Raw genomic sequence first — 22,053 nt, 5'->3', positions numbered from 1 at the left:
ATAAAACTTAGCTAGTCGACAAAAATGGAAAGTGGCATTTGCTAACAGAAGTCAATGATAGAAGATTGATAAAATTTATTTTTAACAATTCTGTAACTCTTAATTGATATAGCTTCAATATAAATTTAAATAATTGGATTTACTATTAAGTGTAATTTTGAGTAAGGGCTCCAGTGTACGGGTGTAATAGGTAAAATGAATGAAATATTTCATCCTCTATTAAGGTACGTCTGCATAGCAGCATTCTTTCAGAATAAAGTCTGTTGTTCTTTCAGAATAAAGTCGGAATAACTATGCGAGCATCTACACAGCTAGCCTGTTATTTTGAAACAACAGGTGGCTTCTTTCTGCGTTTGTAAACCTCATTACATGAGGAATAATGCCTCTTCTGAAATAGCTATTTTGGAATAGCAGTAGTGTGGATGCTCCATTGATGCTAGTTTGAAATAGCTCCTCCCCTAGGCCATTCAAAGTAATTACTCCCCAGTGCTTCCTGGGGCTCTAAATCGAGGGAGCGTGTCCACATTAGGGGAGCCTGTTTCGGACTGATTGCCACTACTGCTTCCCTGTAGTGTAGATTTGCTATTTTGAAATAAGCTATTAGATTCTTTCTTCCAGAATAGTTTATTCTGAAATACATGTGCAGTGCAGTGCAGACATAGCCTGAGAAACCTATAGTGTAGTAGCAGCAATACAAAGAGTCTTCAAATAAGGGCACACACAACTATTAGCTCTTAATCTGATTAACGATTCCCTTCTTCCCATATATTAGAATTTTCTTCCTTTAAAGATGTCAGAATTAATTGTATTCATTTTTAATTAATATAACCGTGTCCAATGCAAACCTAATCTGTTTGTAGACGTGCTGATTTTATGTTTTTAAGTTCAGTGAAGGGCAGGCAGGGAACAATTACACACACAAATTCAGGAAGCTCCATTAAATAATGTGAAGATGAAGATGCAAACCGACAATTCAAGAAATTCTGAGTCCAAGCATGCTTTAAATGTTCTCATGATGTGTGGCAAATGTGATACCCTGGCTATTGGTCTATGATTGCTAATGCTGGTTTTCCTCTTTTGCCAAATTTAAAAACCATCAGGAGCCTTGAAGGTAGGCTTCTAAATCTGTAACTTCATGTCTAAATAAGTAGCCTGGTTTTCAAAAGTGCCAAGCAAGTAGCAGATCCCGGTAAGGTCAAAGGGTGCTTCAGGACACTCAGGACCACTGTTTTAAGAACCTAACTTTTCTTAAAAAAAAATTAAAAAAATACTTTCCCATTGGAAATAATTGCTGGTGGTTGTTTGATCTTCCATTGCAGAAATAATAGTTCAACACTGAATGTGAGGTAAGTGTTCTCAAGAACATTTTTCTGTTACGAAGATGTGGACAATGCTGTGGAAGAATTTGAGAACTGCAATCTGACAGTGTGATTTCCGTGAATATAGTTGTTTCAGAAATATCCCAGTCCCCCACTAGGACACTACATTATGCGAAAACCATGGTAGTTTGTACTTTAACATGGTTTCTATATCCGTATGGATAGACTTGAGTATAAGTGAGTATAAGTGAGAAAAGTATGGAAAATGGAGTTTTTACTTTCACAATGACCTGCTTTTATTGCAGCTTTAAATGGTGTTTTGTATCTTTGTGTCCTAGTGTTCAAGGCTTGAACTTGTGATGACAAACTCAGAGATACTTGGACAGAGTTTATTCATCTTTGTCACTTGAGTAGCTCAGGTTGTGTGTTCTCAGCTGTTGTTGGGTTTGGAAAGGATAAAACAGAAATAGGGCATGCTGCTTGAAATTCTTTCACAGACAGGCCTGACCAGATATGAATACAACTGCCTACTTTACAAAGCCTCTTTATGATGACAATTTTATATGGGTACTGTGTTTTCAGCTATGAATGACTTTTCATCATTTAACCCTAAGTAAAGTTGAGAGGTATAATAGGCTCCTGACTCTTCATAGCGTGGAATATCCTCATTCCCCCACTTCTTTTAAAGATCCTCTAAAGTGAAAACATCTAGGGGTTTTTGGTTTTGTTTTTTTGGGGTAGAATTAGGGAATTTTTAATCAGTGCTCAACATATTTAAATAGTATAAGAATGAGGCTGAGATTAGGATTCTTTTTGCCCTGAACTAAACAATGAATAGTTTCCTTTTAGCAGTTGTGTTATGGGGGCCACAGAATATACAGAACAGTCAGTGAACTGTAGTGTAATTATTCCCTAGTGAAAGTCAAATGCATCTATAGTGGACCCCAGAGTTACCAACACCTCAGAAATGGAGGTCGTTTGTAGCTCAGAACTATTTGCAACTTTGTACAAAGCATTATGGCTGATCTTTCCAAAGTTTACAACTTAAAACTGACTTAATACATCTTTGAAACTTTGCTATGCAGAAGACAAACATTGCTTTCCCACCATTTTAATTTAAATAAAACCAGCACAGAAAGGGCGGGGGAGAGGAACTTGTTTGTTTCTACTGCTTCTTGATTGCATATTTCTGGTTCTAACCGAGGTATGTGACTGAGTGGTGAGTTCGCAATTTTAGTATTCATAACTGCATAGCGGTGTGCCAGATTATCAAAAAAGTTGAACAGTTCAACTACTGCCATCTAGGTACTTATATGAAATGGCCAGATTTTCAAAGCTTCCTGGTATTAAACTGCAGGGTGTAGACCAGTTTGGAGAATCTGGTTCCTGTGTGTCTGTTTGTAAAGCAAGCGCACAGTATGTGTGTAGACTTTCCTGGATCTGTATTAAAGAGAACCTAATCTTGACCATCTTTTAAAATGGAGTATAACCACTGTAAAAAGGAGTGTTACGCCTTTAGTCAGTCTGGCACACTTCTGGGAAAAATAAATGAAATCCTTCCCCGAACTGTCATGTATTACTGTTAGTGTAGCTTACCTTTGCATGTAAAGTACTGTGCAAAAGAATAAACATCTATGCCAAACTTTATCCATTAAAATACATCCACTCATAAAATATACACACTGTGGTATGTTAATGTGGAGCAAATTTTCTACAGCTGCTGTCCTGCTGTACCTGTTCAGTGGGATAAATAGAAAACTTCAGGGCCAGATTCTCAGCTGGTGGAGATTGGCAGCACTCCATCTGACTGTAGTAGTGCTGTCTCAGTTTACATCAGCAGAGAACATAGCTTCATGTCTCTTAACGTACTCAGTTACCTCATTTTTTCAAGTGCCAAATTCCCTTTAGAAACAGCTTTTAAAAACATATATATATAAAATTGACACAGTAAATTTAAGTCTTATACAATGCAGCAATGGTGATGTTTTACATATTTCAGTGTTTGTAGGCAGTGTTTGCATCAACTTAATGAGCTAAACTATAGATATGAGTCTGTGTGCTACAATGTTCCTGTAAGATTATAGATTAACTATAGTTCTGTGATAATCTTAGTTTTATTATTGTGAATTTCTAGACTCATAAATTCTTTTAGAACGTGAACTCAGACAATCTGACTCAGGGTGAAAAACTAAACTGAGGGTTTCTTTTGATATGGTGAAATTACTCCTTGATTTTTTGTTTGTTCGGCCAGTAACCCTTGTGACATACAGGGCAATAAAACACTTAACATTGATAAGTCACTGTAACAACAAGCATGCTGCATCTAGGCAGGACTCTTAAATTGCATACTGATAAAGAAGACAAATTAAAATGCATATATTCTCTGAGATCTGTAAAACTATACAGTCAGTAAGGTGTGCTGCATTTTAATTTTATTTTCTTTCTGTTTTGCTAATTTATATGAAAATAGCTATAGTGCAATTTGTAGAAGATTAAGTTGCTGATGTTGAAGTGTACCATTTTGTCATCTCTTAAATTGTTGAGGAAACAGCATGGGAAGTTGAGACTGTGACCCTGTGTCACAGAGAAAGTTCATATTATCTACTGAGGCAAAGCATTAGGCTTTGTCTCCACTATAAAGCTTTGTCATCAAAACCTGCCTTTTGGCAACAAAACAGTGAGAGCGTACACACTGCAATCGGACTTTCGTCTGGAACACCACCCTGTTTCACCGACAAAAAACTCCCTTCCCCCTCTTTGAGAGACTTTTCTTTTGCCCTCACTTTATTGTTTACAAAGAGCCAGTGTAGACTCTGTTGTTTTGTTGACAGAACTGGTTTACACCAGTATCCTACAATGCCTGGCCTGGCTTTGCTTAGTTTTGATCTGTGCTGCCCTGCAGGCATGTGCCCCTCCTCTTTCAAAGCTCTGGGAAGTTTGTCAGCTGAGTGAGCTGCCCTGTTTAGAGAAGAAACAAAGAGCAAATATTTACTGCTCCTGTTCTTCCCTGCACTAAGCGGCAGGCTGACTGCTGCTGTGGGAAGAGGGAAGATGTTATGCTGCTTTGACATTCCTTAGCACAGAGAGCTCACAGAGCTACTCCTGATGCTGCTTTTGGCAACTGAAGAGGCTGAGGGGGAATCACAAGATGCACAGAGATTAGTTCTGCCTTTCCACAACACAGCAGTATAGGATACATGCCCACACTGTCCATGATGATGCCTTCCAGTGTGGACATGATCTGTTGACTGCAGGGACAAATGTGAACACCCTCTAGTAATTTTTTTGGTCGACTTTTGGGTGTTGAAATAAGTTTTTTGTTCCTGAAACTTGATAGTGTAGACATACCCTGAGATCAGGTGTGGGGAACCTTTTTTGGGTCAGGGGCCACTGACCCACAGAAAAAGCAGTTGGGGACAGCACACAAGTGAAGCGCCAAAAAAACCAACAACCACAAAACCAGCAACAGAAACAAAAAACCCTCACTGACATAGCCCCCAACTGAGGAGACACTTCCCCATTCCTCTTGCACACCAGAACCTAGGGGCCCCAGCTTTGTAGATTTTGTGTGCTCCAGCCCTGCGGAGTGACAGTGTGGGAGCTGGATCTAGGCAAGCTAGGGGCTGCATCCAGCCCCCAGGCCTTAGTTTCCCCACTCCTGCCTTAGATGAAGCAAAGGACCAGTGCTCTAATCTCAGGCTTACAGGAGGGAACTCTGAGTTCACTCACCTCTGTAGTCCGAATCACACAGCCACTTGTAGTGTGTTCATCCTAAAATACGTGACATAATACTTAAGACCAACTGGCATTCGTTACTGACAGTAGTCTTAAATGTTCACATTAAGTATATTACCAGATGCTGCTACCCACCATGGACCTCTCTATCAAAGAAAAGTTCTGGAGAAAAAGCTACATTTCCTCTTCTCCATTAATTTTGGGTGAATTACTCTGTAAGGGATTTCACGCTGATTCTCCTCTCGCTGGTGTAAATCAGGTTGTAATTAGTGAGGTTTCACTAGTATAAAACTAATCCAAGTAAGATGAGAAACTGGTCCCTTGATTTGGCTAACCTAAAAGTTCAGTATCCATCATAGGTTTTTAATTCTAGGTTCAGCTCTATTTTTATGGTAAACATGAGTCTTAGTCTGTGTTGCATTAATAGTCAATAACAAATGTGTAGTTTCCCATGAGGCAGAAAAAAACAAAAAGAACCCAGGCCCTTGGATTCCCAGAAGTTGACACTTAAGTCTTTACTTGTGCCTTAACCAACCTTGCTTCTCCTATAAGAGTAATATAGCAAGCGAGATTTAGCAAAATATAATCATTACTAACACACTCGCAGCCCAGTTATAAATTAAAACCTAAAGTGATCCAAGTAATAAAACCTAACTGCAACAAAATGTGCAACCTTCCTTTACCCAAAAGACACGGGTAAAAATCCATGACTTGAAGCAGAATGCTTATTTCCCTAAATTACAATGCTAAATCATCTAGTCTTTTCCCCGTGTAACAAAGGCCATAATACTTCCCTGAAAATAATTCCAGTCTAGATTTGAAAACTGCTGGTGATGGAGAGTCACCATGACACTTAGTGAATTGTTTCAATGGTTAATTTGTTCATTGTTAAAAATCTACACCTTATTTTCAGTCTGATTTTTGTCTAGTTTCAACTTCAGCCAGCTTTTAATTGATTTATTTAGTGTGTGCCATATTAATTTTATATCACATTAGCTTTTTAATCAAAATGCCATGTGGTAACAAGTCTAGGTAGCTGTTGCTTAATGTAACAATACTTCCAACAAATATTGTGTAACAACATATTTTCATAATTGATCCCAGACCCATCAGTATAATCCATAAATGATATCTATGTGCTTTCCAAATAATCCCCCGTTCTGTTTTTTACAACTCTCTCTCCAGAGATGCATTTTAAGTTTAGTAATCTATTATTATCTTTGTAGGAGGAGCATTGTCTTACCCAGTGCTTTAAGGTACTTTAATTGCTGCCGTGAAAACTTGTGATATAGGGGCTATTTTTGTGGAGAGATCAAAAATTTATCTTAATGAGAATTTTCAAACCAGTTGTAACCACCGTATATTTAAATCTCTGTCCAGGTTGCTTTCTTGGATAGAATGTTGTCAGAGACGGTGCGCCTCTTGATCTTGTAACCCTAAGCAGAGTAGAGCTGGTCAAAATGGCTTGTATTTTGAAATTTCAGGAAAATTCGGGGGGGAAAAAAATCCTCTGTTCTTGTTTTCTCATCAACTCTAATATAGAGCTTAAAACAAACAAACAAAAGCTGATCAGGACAGAGTACTAGCAAAAACGATCCTGTATGAATGTGTGTTGCCGCATCAGCACTGAACTACTACTTCTTTGTTGCAGGAATGAAGTTTAAAGGGGAATGCAGTACTAAATATATCACTGGTGTACTATAACATTCTGCACATTGTTCCTGAGACGGTGGGCCAGATCCACGGCTGATGTAAAGAATCATATTCCCATTCACTTTAATGAAGCTTCCCATTTAAGTCCTTACTCTTTACTTTATACTTCATTCTTGACCATGAGGAGTTATACTTCATTCTTGACCATGGGGAGTGGGTATGAGCCTTAATTCCCTCCAGTGTGATGGATCTAGTGCTTAACCTTGCATCCTGTCATATGTGGCCTAGACGCTTATGTGAGCTAGACCACAGAAGCCCTCAGTCCCTGTTATGCCCTTTTGGGCTTTTAAGATCAGGTCTTAGTCTGTAGATGTAAATTCATATCCAGAATAGTTACCTTTTCTCAAAGTTCATAGGTATAGTACCATTGTCCAAAAGCCCGTGGTTAATATCCGCTTTAAGAAACAGACGTATCCAGCAAATATTTACAGATCTCATGCCTTATATCAGGGGTGGGCAATAATTTTTTGGTGTGGGGGGGTACTCCCAAGATTTTTGGAAAGCAGTCAAAGGCCACACTTTTCTGTGGAGAAGATGTGGGGTCTAAGGTGAAGGTTGGGTGCAGAAGGGCACATGGGGTAAGGGACTGGAGTGCAGGAGACAGTGTGAGGTCTGAGAGAGAATTTGGGTGAAGGAGGGGGTTGAGACCTGGATCAGGGGATTGGAGTGTAGAGTCAGGGAAGGAGTATGGGTGCAGAAGAGGATTCTGGCTGGGGGAGGAGTAGAGGAGCGAGACAGGATCTGGGAGGGAGTTGTGACCGAGGGCATGCGGGTGCAGAGGATTTGGATGGTGACCTGAGGAAGGGAATGGGGATGCGAGAGGGGCAGAGGTGACAGAGGCAGGCTTATCTACACCAGCAGACCTGCAGCACCCCCAAGGCAGGCTGGGCACCCTGCCTGCTGAAGCGCCAGATCACTTTAAACTTCACATGGCTCTCAGCTCTGGGAAGGGAAAGTGGCTTGTGCTGCCCCCATGCCACAGGCCAATCTCTCAGCTCCTATTGACTGGTTGTTTCCAGCCAATAGGAGCTGAGAGATTGGATGGGGCCAATTCTTATTGGCCAGTTGTTTTCAGCCTATAGGAGCTGAGGATTGGGGTAAGGGCCGGGAGGTCACATGAAGCTTCTCCCTCCCTGCAGAACAGAGAGCTGCATTAACTGTGCTTTAAACTGCATCAGCTGCGTGCATGAGGGTCCTGGCAGGGTGGTCTGCAGGCCAGTTCTGGTGGCTTGACGGGCTAGATCTGGCCCCAGGACCATATTTTGCTCAGCCTTGTTGTACACAGTAGCATCTAGATAAAGATAGTAATCTTTCTGTTTAATAATCCCTTTTTTCACTGAGCTGAGAAATGGGCATCTGTATTTTTTACTTTTGTGCCAAGTTCTGCTGCTGGGAACTACCATTGTGCTGGATGTAGGGTTCATTTGATGGATGGAAAATCAAAGGAATGGACGGAAGTTCTGAATTACTACAGATGGGCAAATTAGGTTCTGAAGGGTCATACTTAACCAGAATGGATCCATTTCTGTGAGTCCATTTAGACAAAGAATCAGACAGTTCAGACATTTTTAGCATTGTAGTAGTGCATACATACAGGAGTCTCATTCCTCTCTTCTCAGCTGCTGGGAAAACACTTCCATTGAAATATGAACAGAAGAGTTGATTTTTTTTCCATATCACATATCTCCCTTCCTGCTCCTGTTAGCACAAAACAAAGCTTTCCATTTTCTTGGGATGGGGCGAAGGACTTGTAACCATCTGCTGTGGGTGAGCGAAGGGTTAAAAACAGCTTGAATAAATTCTATGTTGCTGGAAGCAACAACCTGTGTAATTGATCTCCCAGGCTACCTCTACACTGCACTCTTTGGTGGCAGAGACAATGAAAATGAAGCTCTCATTTGCATATTCTCTGCCGATGCTTTTGGCAGAAGAGGTTTTTGCGCAAAAACAAGCAGTGTAGATGGAATCATTTTGCGCAAAAAACCCCTTTTGCGCAAGATACCTTATGTCTCAAAAAAGGAGGTATCTTGCGCAAAAGGGTTTTTTTTTGTGCATAAAATGGTCCGTCTGCACTGCTTGTTTTTGCGCAAAAAAACTCTTCTGCCAAAAGCATCGGCAGAGAATATGCAAATGACAGCGCAACAAATGCTAATGAGCGCTTCATTTGCATTGTCTCTGCTGACAAAAGAGTGCAGTGTAGACATAGTCCCAGTGAATGCATGTATTCAGGGCAATAATAGTTTCTTCAGCTCAGCACATTTCTTTTGATCCATTTTATTTTCTCTCTGTGCTTTGTCTCAAGTTTTTAACCATTCAAGGCAGGTGTGAGACACATACAACCACGGTTAGGTGGCATTGCTTATATATAGAATTTTGTTACACAGTCTAGTGTTAATCTGCGTACTCTTTAATAGATTAAAGATGAGAGAGTCTCTGCATTCCACTTTTAAGCTTTTAGTTATTACTGTTCTGGTTTCTGTGGCTCTGACATTTTATTTTCTGTTGTATCTGTTGGCGAAAAAAGAAATGGTCTTGAAGTGTCTAGGGGGAGCCAGTGATATACATAAACTATTCAGTAACTGAATGTGATGGCCGGAGCATATAACATGGCTTTAAAAATATTTCAGACTTCTATCCTGTTCTTCCCAGTCCTGGCATTATTTTCCCCACAGTATGTTATTAGGACTGCCAGCTCATTGACATGCTCTCTGTTCAAACAGCTGTGTTTAATGGAGAGCATTTACCAAGAATCACAGCATGATGTGACTACGACTCTAGAGTTGCAGAAAAATAGGCTGTCCTGGGACTGCAGAAATCCTTCAGACCACTTTGTCATTTTTACAGGCTGTGAATGTAGTTCTTCACAAACTGCCAAGCAGCAAGCAAGGAGTCAAAAGCTATAGTACTGGAGGAGGAGACGTGTACTTTGTCCTCTGGTGTCGCACGAGCCAGCAGTGATGTGAATTTTTGGTAGATTTGGTAACTGCAGTTTGTTGTTAGCAGCTGTGGCCAGAAATATAGTTGCTACCTAATTTTCCAGCCAATGCAGAGGTGTATTGCACTAAGCTCAGGCTGAGTTTTTGTGACTTCTAGTGATATGTAAGGCTGAGTACCTTGATATTCAGTATATACAGCAAATCATCATGAGATCTTTGTCAGTAACTTGGAAACTCAAAGCCAAATTTATTTTTTCCCCTTTCAATGTAAAATGAATTGGTACCGGGTGTATTTTAAGAAACAAAATGTTTTTAAAGGTACTTTTGAGAAACAAACTGGTCTGATGTTGCTAACTCCCCAGCTTCATTTAGGGTCAAAGCCTCATTTGTTGTCAACTAACAAAAGTGCAGTGTTATAGAATGAATATTGGCTTACATGTGCCCTGATTTTAGGGGCTCACTTGCTCTTCAGTATGACAACATTTGTTATCAATACAGAAGATACAGTTGTGTGGAGATTGTCATCACTTTACTATGTGTGCTGCTTAAATAGCACAAGTAGTATTTGAACCTCTAGTCATGTCTGATAATATTTGACTAAGAGTGAGCTATGCTTTTATGATTAGTAACAAATGTCAAAAGATTGACTTCTCTTTCAAAGTCCTTTGTGTGTGTATATGGATATATGCTTATGCAGCCTATGTGAGTAGGATAGAAAATTGCTTGCTGAGATCTAACATTATAACTCATGATATAAATGTTCTTGTACTTCAAATTCTTTCACTGTTACCGCTGACAGCTGTCATCATCTTGAAAGGGGGTACCAGAACATCAAATGAAAGGAAAAGGGGGAAAAAATCAAATGATATGTGCAAAAATACATCATTGTAGTTTTTTTTTCTTTTTACAATTTGCAGTTGTCTTTGGCCTAAAGTACAGCTCTTAAATAAGTTGTTTGAATACTTTCCATCCAACATATTACAAATATTTAATATTTAAATCTTACAGTGACACTTGAAGCTAAACGTTAGTAGCCTCATTTAATTTGTGGAGAAACTGAGACAGAGATTAAGAAGCATATCTGCAAAAGTGACTATTCATTTGAGGTGTTCAATCGTTGGGTGCCCCATTTGAGATCTGTTTTTCAGTGGTGCTGAGTACGTGCAATTTATAAAGAGATCAGTGGCAGCTGCAAATATTTAGCATCCCCAGAAATCAGGATCCAGATGTCCCAAATGTGACACCAAAAACTTCACATACTGGAAATGAAATGGAATCTTTTAAAAATATTGAGCTTTGGTGACGTGGTCACATAGCAAGTCTGCAGTAGATTTCCTGATACCCTGTCCTGTGCTTTTAATGGTCAATTCATCTTTTTTTAGTTTGTTTTTTATTTTCTATTTAAGAATGCAGAATTGGTTATCTAGGTGCTAACCCTGTGAACTACCCATTTGCCATATTGAATCAGAATTTCCTCTGTGTATATATGTACTCTCTCTTTTGGGCTAATGGGATCAGCAGATTCCTGACCAAGTTAACACAAGGAATAGAGATGCAGTTCTTAGATAATTGCAGGCATGAGAATCTGAAGTCCTTTGTTTCCTGTTCTTCTACTTTGTGTTACTATAGAGGACCAATCGACCTGTTTATCTATGCCTTGTAGTTCCTATTGGGATTTTTAACAGATGGAATTTGAACCTGCTTATCTTTTGCACAGAGCAGCACAGTTAACATTTTGCCAGAGTTGATGACAACAATAAAACCTCCCAGTCCACAACAGTTTGAGGAGACAGAACCCCCAGGGCCGTACATTTACTCTTGTCTGCACTAAAGTCAGACATATAGGACCATTTCTTATCATGCGGCAATCAATTATAATAGAGAGAACTGCCACGTACAAGAGGGAACCCTAATACATGTCTCTTCTTCCACTGGCATGGTCTTGTCTTTCTCTGTTTATTTGTGCTGGGTAATGCTGACCTTTGGATAGTTTCCCTCCACTCAGCTGCAGAACACTAGAGACTATGGCATTTCACAATAAAAGTGTCCAAAAAATGTGTTTCTAGGATTACAGGCCTTAGCAGGAAAGGGTCTTTCCCCTGGAAGCCTGTGGAATTTAATTGTATCATGCAGCAGGAAAACTGAACCCCAAGAATCTTAACTAAGCTTCTCCCTGATTTTGCTTCTCTTAGCTTAAGCCATTTCAGTGTGAATCTTTTTCTTTAAAATTTAAAAAAACTAAACTCCAGTGTTTCTAGTTGTGGTACTTTGTACTTGTTTAAAATCCAAAGCAAACATTCTGTTATCCGTGCTAGATAATGAAACTGGGTAAATATAGAGAGACTACACTTTTGGGACCCTGTATTGAAAGAGCTACGTTTATGAATGATTCTTGTCCCTCAGCAACTGGTCCCTAGTACAGTTGTCTGCCTCTAACAGCTCTGATATTTTGACTTTTATTTTCCTTGCTCTGATAGACTGGGAATAGTGGAGATGTTTGTAATATAGGTTAACGATGGCTTGAATTTGATGGTGCTCAAGTGCTTATGGGCATCTCAGTGCAAGTCTTAACTATGCTACATAGGGTGTAGTTAAGATTTGCACTGAAATGCCGAAATGCCCGTAACAGGTGCTGCTCTCCACCTCCCCAGTATAGGCTCAGCTGCTTGTCCTTACTGCTTTTGCTGCTAGACTTCCTTGCCTTTGGTTATTGTGGATCCACTTTAGCAAAAATGTGAAATCTGGGTGGATGATACACTGCAGTGAATATGGAAGATTTGCATTAATGCACACTGGTTTTGGATGATGCATCATTTTCCCTAAATGAAAATCTGTCACTTGTACCAGTTAACCACGTCAGGGTTGTGTTCTCCTTGCTCCTGCTAACTTCTCTACTGCTGAGTAATCCCAGTAACTCCCTCTTGGCCAGCTGGCCTCTGGCTCAATGACTGGTCAGAGTGTAACTCCTCCATGCCTGCTTCCCTTCTGTCCCTGAAAAATTACCCTCTTCGCTGAAAACAAAGTAACACTTTTGCCGCTGCTGAAATGACTAACCTGCTGACACTGGACGCAACTCCCTGTGATTGCACAAGGAGAACTACATGCTGCTGACTTCAGGGTGCAGAAACAATTCAGCTATTGTAAAGCTCTGTGGAGTTATTGATGTTTGGGCTCTTTAAAGCAGGCTTATCTTGACTCTCATTTTCAGACTGCTGCCTTGTGTCTCCACAAGATGCCTAAGTACAGCGTGGTCACACACATGATGATGTGCTGGTAACCCACATTTTGCAAGGACTGCAAAATATTTTTTGTTTTCCATATAAATGCTAGCAGATGTACCTATTGGATTGCATGAAAGTAAGTATATTTTAGATAGAGGAAGAGAAATCTAGCATTTGTGTAATCTTTGTTTCTTTGTTGACAAGATCATTGTAATATGAAATGAGTTAATCCTGTTTAATCCTTTGCACACTGAAAAAGTCTAATCACCATCTGTGCATCTTTCTAACTATTCATTGGACTGGGAGTCTGTGAGATGTGATTGTTCTATATATTAAAACTCAGAGGCACCCCAATGAAGATGTTTGTTGTGAGTGATGCCTAGAGGTGTTTTTCAAGTAACAGTTTCACTTGTTGAAGTGAGTCGTTTCCAGAAGAACTCTCAGGGATATATGAAGCAAAATACAGGACTATGTAGCACTTAAAGACTAACAGACTAATAGTCCTGTATTTTGCTTCAGCTACACCAGACTAACATGGCTACATTTCTAGGGATATATGAGCTACTTTTTTTCTTCAATTGTTATCTATAAATATAGATTCCCCCCATTTCTTGTGCTGTTGGTTTTAAAGCCAATTTTTAAAAAGAGGGATAATTTATCAATGTTATAGAGCAGGTGGCTCCCAGTTTTATGTCCGTTAATGTGCTTGGTGTAGCTCTTTCTGTAGGATTTGGAGGGGGGAAGAGGAGAAGCCACATACTGTGCCAAAGCCATAGCTGCTTCCTAGAGATACTGCATTTCTCACTTGCATCCTGAGATGAGGCTGGTCATTTCAATCTTAACTCCAGTGAGCAATTCGAGTGCTTTGCAAGTATACTAGCCCTTCCACAGAATTACACCTGTGTAAAGGTGTGAGGACAGGAGAGACCAAATGCTGAGCTGAATTGAATGGCCTACCTCTCCTGCACTGAGTTTCCCTGCAGAATCAAGGAAGGCTGTACTTCCCTGCACTATGCGATAAATACAAGGTTTAGTTTCCATTTCAAAGCTAGTGTTGGCTGCTGCATTGGAGATGGAGCCTGAACACTTTGGTTATACATAGTATGACTGGAATGCTTTTTAGGGTAAAATGACTGCTGATGAAAGTACTAGCTGACAGCCTTGAATCAGGTGACATCATCTCTGTATAGCAAAGACAGAGTGACAGAAATCCCTGCTCTGCCACTGTGGAAGGACCACCTAAGAGAATCAGTGCCAGTCAGTCCTTTGCACTGGGACTGTTAGCATGGGTGTCAGGACCAAACATTATATTGTTTTTTGAGAGATGACTGCTAGGAAGTGGACTTGTACCACCCAACTATTTTTAGACAAACTACAGGGAGAGAAGCTTCAGAGGGGTAGCCGAGTTAGTCTGTACCTGGAAAAACTTAAAACAACCAATAGTCTTGCAGCACCTTAAAGACTAACAAAACATGTAGATGGTATCGTGAGCTTTCGTGGGCACAACCCATTTCTTGAGAGAATACTGAGAGAATGCTGAAAAAGGACTGCAGGATTTGGACTTAGAATGGGGGGGAAACTACATTGCATTTCCATTGCAAAAAGCAATAGGATTATTTGCACCTTTCAGAAAAAGGCACGTGGAACACTCTGTCTGGTACATACAAGTGTATTTTTAGACATAGAAAAGTAGAGCTAGAAAAGGTAGAAGACTGTTTGGGATTTGGTTTTGGGTGTCATATGCAGTGGCTTGTGCAATAATGCGCTTAGCTAGAGGATCTGTTAAAGTGTAGCTATGCTTTATCATTCAGTGGTTAAAGTTACAGGAAGCTTGTGTCGGTATGTAAAATATTTTGGTAAAGCAATAGATAGGTCAGGGAAATGACGTAGATTGCAAGTTCATTCCTAGATTTGCCTCCTACTTTAAGTTGTAACATTTACTGGAAAATAACTTGGAATGTAATAAAAGTTCAACTTTGGGGGTTTTTTTTGGTATCTTGTTTGTCATTTACGCCTCATCCCAAATTTGGACACAATACTTAGAAATAATTGTACTGATTTTTAATTTCTCTAACTACTTGTGTCAATTGTTTGGTTGTACTTTCTCACACAGTGCTGAAAAAATTAGTCTCTACAGCAGGGAGTGGGAGGGTGGCAGGGCACAGACTGGTATGTAACGTGACAGAATTCTTGGTGCTGATCTGTAGTTCCTCTCCTTGGGAAGTGACCACTGGAATGCAGACTCTGCCTCTTTGATCACATGCGTGTAACAAGGGCAAATACGTGTAACGAGGGCAAATAATCACACCATGCCAGTAGATACGCCTTTGTTTTGATGAAAACGGAAAAAATTTTCTACAGCTACAGCACTGTTTTAGGATGATTTAAGCTGATCCTTTCTTTCCCTAGAAGTCAGCCTGCCCTTTTGACAGTGATTGGTGATTTTTATATGCAGCGGTAATGCAAATTTATCAATCTTCATTTTAGTGAAAAGTGCCCGTTTGTTAGCCCCAAGAGTTAGTTTTCAGCTTACCCACAGAACGGGAACTGCACGAACAGCAGCAGTGCAAGCTTCCTGCAGCTGATACTTTGCTTATTAGGACAATCTTTAAGAGACAGTGGAGCTTTCAGATGCAATTCCCATTCATTCCTTGGCTCTTGTCCTCATTCTGCCAATTGCTGGCAATCAGTGCCTATTGTGATTGTTCTAGGAGCTTGTTAGTTATTGCCAGTTTCTTTCTGACAAAGAACAACACAAGGGACCTAGTATTGCTGTGTTACAAGATTTTAGCATGCAGAAATTAAGTAGGATAGACAAATCAATTTCTAATCTAGTTGCCCTTGCTTTCCTTTTCTCCATTGACAACCATCTGTTACTTTACACAGCTTGTGAATCATGTCTGTATCAAAGCACTTTCAGATTGGGGATAGAAAAGATGCCCCCACACATTATGGGATGTGTTTCTCTCTTTGCGCATCAGAGCTACTGTATGGCACACCACATTGCAATTTCCTCCTTACTCTTCCTGTGTAAGAGAATTGGCATAACTGGCACAGTACCTGCAGTGTATTGTGTTATTCAGAACATTCATCTTCTGTGTTTCAAGGGCGTGGTATCCTGTGCTTAATCAGAACCTGACACCAGTACAATTTATGACATGATTGCATTGAATTAGATTGACTGTTAACATTGTTTGAGGTCGCTTACGTTTATTCCATTGGCTGCCCTTTCAAAACACAGAGCTCTGTTGGTTCTGAGGAGAAGTTTTTATTCTGCCACTTGATAAAAATTTGCTTGGCAGCCAAAAATATTAGCTATTGCTGAACTTCAAACTTATGGCTTAATTGCTGTGTATTCTGGTCACTGCTGATGTTTACTTTTAGATATGCAGACAGAGCACCAAGAAAATGTAGCCATCATTATATAGGGTTGATTCCTGTAGCTTTTATGTTTAAAAATGATCTTTTTCTTTGCTATTGGAAAAGATCTAGGTCTAGTCCAGAAACTGAGATTTAGCGCACCTAATATGATAGAAATTGAATTAGGACTGCTGGATATGGCACAATGCAGTTATAAAACGACATAGATGAGCAGTGGTGGTTATGCTATTTGAGAAAACAAATGGAAAACTTGCACTATTTTGTGATCAATCATTTTGTGTTTGAAATCAAGTTGCATTGATTGTTTCGACCAAAAGTTCTTCAAGACAGAAGCCGTGTGTTCCATAAGTGTGTTTTTTTAACACAGTGACACTGAGCATGCTACTGATGTTTAAAAAAATCAAGACCAAAAACCCCCTCAAATTTTTAGTTAATGGAGTCGGCATGCCTGGCCCATGCTAGAGAGCAGAACACGCTCATTGGCAAACTCTGTAATGATAAAAGATTTCAAAGAAAACCCTACCAAGGAGAGGAGGTTTGTGGGAGGGAGGGAGGGAGAGAGAGAGAAACACCTTTGTAGTAAGGCGTCACCAAAAAAGGAAGTGCACAAGAACCTGAAGCCATTAAGAGCTTTAAAAGAAAAAAGTACCCTGTTAAAATCAGTAGGGTTGATTACTGGAAAGCAGGACAAAGAGATTCAGAAATGAAATAACATGCTTATCAGATTTGAGTCAGTCACCTCCTTTTTATCCTAATCTCTGTAGCTGTCATGTAATAAAAAAGTTTCTAAGTTATCCATCTTGGATATGAAAAAGTTAGCCCAGTGGAAGAAGCAGTACTTGCAGATGTATGTGAGATTAGTGTCTCAGTCATAGTGCATTTGTTCACATAAAATGCCAGCCATTTTGCTGAAGTGACCCAGACTAAACCGCCTTGCTATTTGCAAGGTCAGTCTTTATCTCCTTTACATGGTGGGCCAAGGACTGGACTACTACTTATATGAGGGCTGATCCAGTGGCTTGCTCTTCACAGACTTTTTATTTTTCCTATGGAGGAAAGAGAAAAAACTACATTTGATGATGTCTTGGTTTCTCCTGAAATAATTAGGGAGTGCTAGCAGCAGAGTTCAGCTGCATCCTTGCTCTTTCTCTGGGTCCTGAAAGGCCGTGTAAGGGAGGAAGCTGTTTAGTGGAAAGTGATTCCATAATCTTCAGTAGGAAGGTACATCATGTCACTGCAATGAGATGCCTTTGAAATTGCTTATTAAAGGGCTGATATCAGAATAGTAAATACAGTACCTCCCCGGCTTCCGATCTGCTTTATCAGAGTAAGTGACAGATACTGCTGGCATATGAATGTTAACCCCCCCCCCCCATTCTATAGTACTTCTTTCTGCATAGTAAGATCTCTTGAGTTAAATATTGAAAGAGAATGTATGCCTCATTGAAATTATTCATAATTTAAATTCTGATGGCTGAAATCATTTTTGTATATGTTCGAAAGGCCTTGCGTCATGTAGCGTGTTGTCCCTTGCGTAATCCTGTTGATTTCACTGGGGTGAAGATATCAGAAACTCATCTTTTAGCGTGAAAGGGCAGTTTTGGTTCGCAAAGTGAACTAGCTTTAAGCCTCAACTGTAGTTTTGTTTAAAACAAAAAAGGGACTTGCCAACCCTAACATAGGGCCTAAATAAAATTAATTTAAATCAATGGGGAAATCTTCCCTGATTTACGTGAGGATTGGGATTGGATTGGATCCATATATAGACATATTGTCATTATTTTTTTTTAAATAAAAAAGTCCCTGCAGTTTTGGAATCTCAAATACAACACGTGTGGTATATTAAAATCAGTCCTCAAAACTCACTGCTTAAAAAGGAGAGTTAAGCAGTCTCATTGTCTTTTAGAGCAAGATAAAAAAAGGGAACATACAGCACAAATAGTGAAAAGTAAATTGGATTTTTTAAAAGTTCTAATGTGGGTATTTTACAAAATATAACTCCCAAACTCCTTATTTGCTCCTATACCATCTCTGTTAAAAAAGGAAAAATGAACCACTTTGTTCAGAAATGTTGGATGTATTTAACAAAAAATAAGCTACTGTTCAAGAGATTTGTTTTTAAATGGGAAGCAAAGCATAAAACCACAGGCCATTTATATGAGTGCAGTGTTGTAAAAGACCCAAAGGAGACAGAAAAACCCAAGCTTTAGCATTAAAAAAAAAAAAAAAAAAGTACAGCGAAATTTTAAAAAAACATATCTTGGTATTTTTTTCTTTTTAACTATGTAGGTGGTGGATATGAAACCCCTTAAATTCTTAAGGACACTGTCCCAAATTGCTTCTAAAGTACAGAGGAAATTTTGGACATAGGTTAAGTTAGTCATGGGCCTAGTGTCGAGGTTTGATCCTAATAGCGCTGCTGGTTGCAAACAGTTGCTGAAGCCAGTCACACAAACTGAGTACTATAGTCATATGCCATTTGACTACCCATTTGCACACACCTAACTTCCTGGTGAAACTTGGTCTTGGGACCTGGTGAAAACTTGACCCCATTTTATTTCTAAGACCCAAGGTCTAAGGCTGGCTGCAAAGGGACATTAAAGATTCTGATAAAAAATAAGATGCAATCATATTGGAGCAGTATCAAAACAAAACCGCTTATTTGCTCCTTGAGAAACATATGAAAACAAACAAAAAATAAAAATAAAATAAAAGCAGGGTGAGAAGGGACAGTCTTTTGCATTGACATTGTTAGCATATTGTCAAGGGCGGTTTCCAATGATGTGAGTGCACCATACATTATTTATCATAATGTAAACACGCTATTTAATACAGGAAGATTAAAACTCATCTCCAGGGAATGTGTCATGTTCCACTCCTAGTTCTGCACAATGGATTTGCTCTTCCGTTTTAGTGTGTGGTACTGAATGCTGCGATTATGAACTTGCTTGATTCAACATTATAGAATGAATATGAGAGCTGCCATTGTATTTTGTCAGATCGGTGATTTGGTTTTAATGGCTTTATGTTCCCTGGCTCTGTTCTCTGAAATTGAAGGCTGTCATTTGAATCAGAGCAACACTAAGGGCTCGCTTTTGTAAAATTCTGGAGAACAGTTGAGGGAGGTAAATTTTGATGGGTTTCCCTTTGGTTTGCAATGTTACCTTCATATTTGCTGCTGATGTTTCAAGTATGTAGCAAAAGTCAACAGAAGGAGCTTTGAGACAGGGAGGAATGGGAGGTGGGTGACGCCCTGTGGCTCAGTTTCCCCATTTTCTAATGGAATTAATTTTTACTTAATTTACAGATTTCCTATGCAGCTCAATTTGTATTCCCGAAATACTCCGAGATCATGAGAATAAGGGAGATAGGGAAGTGTACCGTGGTAGTGCTAGTAGAAGTATTATAATGACCCTGAAAAATATTAGGAAGATACTGAATACCAATAATGGTAATGAAAGAGACTTTCTTTTCTAAAAGCAACTGCACTTACCTACAGTAGACTGACTTTGACTTTATAATTAGAGTAACTGAGGGCAGCATGTGGACTCTAGAGCTTAGTTTGTAATTAGAATTTGCCTGGTTGGCCCTTACTTTGACTCCTTCATTTTGGTCATTTAGATTCAACACACTGACTTAGAGGGGAAAAATATCCTTGCTTGCCTCGCCATCAGCGTTTGTTGCTGTTGCTACAACAGCAACATCCCAATTTGTTTAGGACATCTCCCACCCAAGTGCTGATCCTGCTGGAGCATGTTTAGCTTGTGAGACTTTTTGGTGGTCAGGTTGCAGGTTCATGCTAATACCTGTGTCCTCCAATACCATAAATGTGCTTTGATCAATGTGACTAATTGATAAAACTGGATTATCAGATATCTTGTGGATCTCAAGACCACCACCACCATGGTCAGGCATAATATCTTGGAGAAGCACAGATTATTCAACATGTATATGTTCACTTCTCAGTTTTTAATATACATTTATGGAGCGGTGTTAAGATCATAAGAATGGCTATACTGGGTCAGACTAAAGATCCATCTAGCCCAATATCCTGTCTTCCAACAGCGGCCAATGACAGATGCCCCAGCAGGAATGAACAGAAGATAATCATCAAGTGATCCATCCCTTGTTGCCCAGCTTCTGACAAACAAGAGGCAAAGAACACCATCCCTGGCTAATACACATTGATGGACCTATCCTCCATTAGTTTATCTAGCTCTTTTTTGAACCCTGTTATAGGCTTGGACCTCACAACATCCTCTGACAGAGTTCTACAGATAGACTGTACATTTGTGAAGAAGTACTTTCTTTTGTTTGTTTCAAACGATTAATTTGGTGACCCATAGTTCTTATGTTATAGGAATGAGTAAATAACTCTTCTGTATTCACTTTTCTCACACCAATTGAATCATAGAATCATATATAGGGTTGCCAGGTGTCTGGTATTTTAGCCTCCTGTCCAGTAAAAAAAATTCAGAAAATACCGGACACCTAAGATGTCCAGTATTTTCTAATTTTTTCCCCCCAGCCAGGAGGCGAAAATGCCGGGCACCTGGCAACCCTACAAACACTCAGCGCCCCCTCCCCCTCCGAGCCCGCACCCCAGACCCCATGCTTACCTGGTTCTGCAAGGCTGCCGGCACAAAATGGCTGCTGGTAAAAAGACCAAGGGGAAGCAATGACTCCCCTGGGTCTTAGTGCTCAACGTCTCCCCTGTACCTATCCTTGCACTCACTCTTAAAGAGGACATGCTGCTTTATTTATTTATTTGGTCTCCCCCTCCCCCTTTTTTGTCTTCAGAATTTTTCCCCAGTATTTTTTTTTGGGGGGGGGGGGAGGGGCACGGGTGTTCGGTATTTTTGTTTCATCTGACAACCCTAATCATAGAACTGGAAGAAACTCCAAGAGGTCGTTGAGTCCAGTCCCCTGCCCTCACGGCAGAACCAAGAATCTGGAGCTAGAATTTATTCCCACTGTTGTCACGGGAGTCTTTACTACTGATGTTACTGACAGTAAGATTTGACCTTTAATGATCCAATAGTTTCCATCAAAACTTCAAAATTTCTTTATATTATTGTTGGTTATCTAAAAGCTTTTTAATTAGAATATACAGGTAGCAAGAATGCCTTTTCATGGGCCTCCGGCCTGGGTGAAATCAGACCAGAATATTTAAAGCATGGTCTAGTACCCTGAGAGCTAATAGGATGGCCTGTTACATGAATTTCCTGTTTCTCAACTGTGCCAAGGAATGATAGATGTAGTTACAGACTAAAACGGCTACCCCTCTGAAACTTTTGAAGATGTAATTAGAAGTAGTTTTATCAGGATTCATCAGGGAATAAATTCTAGCTCCAGATTCTTGGTCTTGCCGTGAGGGCAGGGGACTGGAATCAGGATTCATCCTGTGACAAGTAGTCAAATGCACAGTATTTTGTGTCTTTGTCAAGTGCAGTGTTTCTCAACTTTTTTGTGTTGTTGACTCCCTTTAAATTTAAAAGATTGTAACCCTTTGCTAGACAAATGTGCGACCCCTACTTTAAGCTTGGAGGGATGTGGGGCTTCAGATGGGTCAGGGAGTGCTAGGGCTTCAGAACTGAAACACACAAATTATCTTCCAGGCAATTGCCCTACTCTTCACCCCCTAACACTGACTTGGCCAGCCCCCAGGTTGAGAAACACTAGCCTAGTTAAAAATGCTATCACCAGCTTGTTTTATTTGTATTTTTAATGGATAGACATGGCTACCAC

General features: G+C 39.8%; 1 protein-coding gene across 8 annotated transcripts in view; it reads left to right on the top strand.

Moving 5' to 3' along the window:
• CMIP (c-Maf inducing protein) overlaps positions 1 to 22,053 on the top strand; it is a 201,118-nt gene that overhangs the window by 55,032 nt on the left and 124,033 nt on the right. The window contains exon 1 of one of the 8 annotated variants that reach the window (XM_025184433.2): positions 12,410 to 13,060. The exons of the other annotated variants lie outside the window; for them this stretch is intronic. Within the exon in view, the coding sequence (XP_025040218.1) occupies positions 13,037 to 13,060 (24 nt within the window). The 5' untranslated portion in view covers positions 12,410 to 13,036. Of the gene's footprint in view, positions 1 to 12,409; positions 13,061 to 22,053 lie in introns of those variants that run through there. 8 annotated transcript variants of the gene reach the window in all.

This window comes from Pelodiscus sinensis, chromosome 12 (genome assembly GCF_049634645.1).
Source record: "Pelodiscus sinensis isolate JC-2024 chromosome 12, ASM4963464v1, whole genome shotgun sequence".
NCBI classification, from domain to species: domain Eukaryota; kingdom Metazoa; phylum Chordata; order Testudines; family Trionychidae; genus Pelodiscus; species Pelodiscus sinensis.
This window is presented reverse-complemented; position numbering and strand designations above follow the sequence as displayed.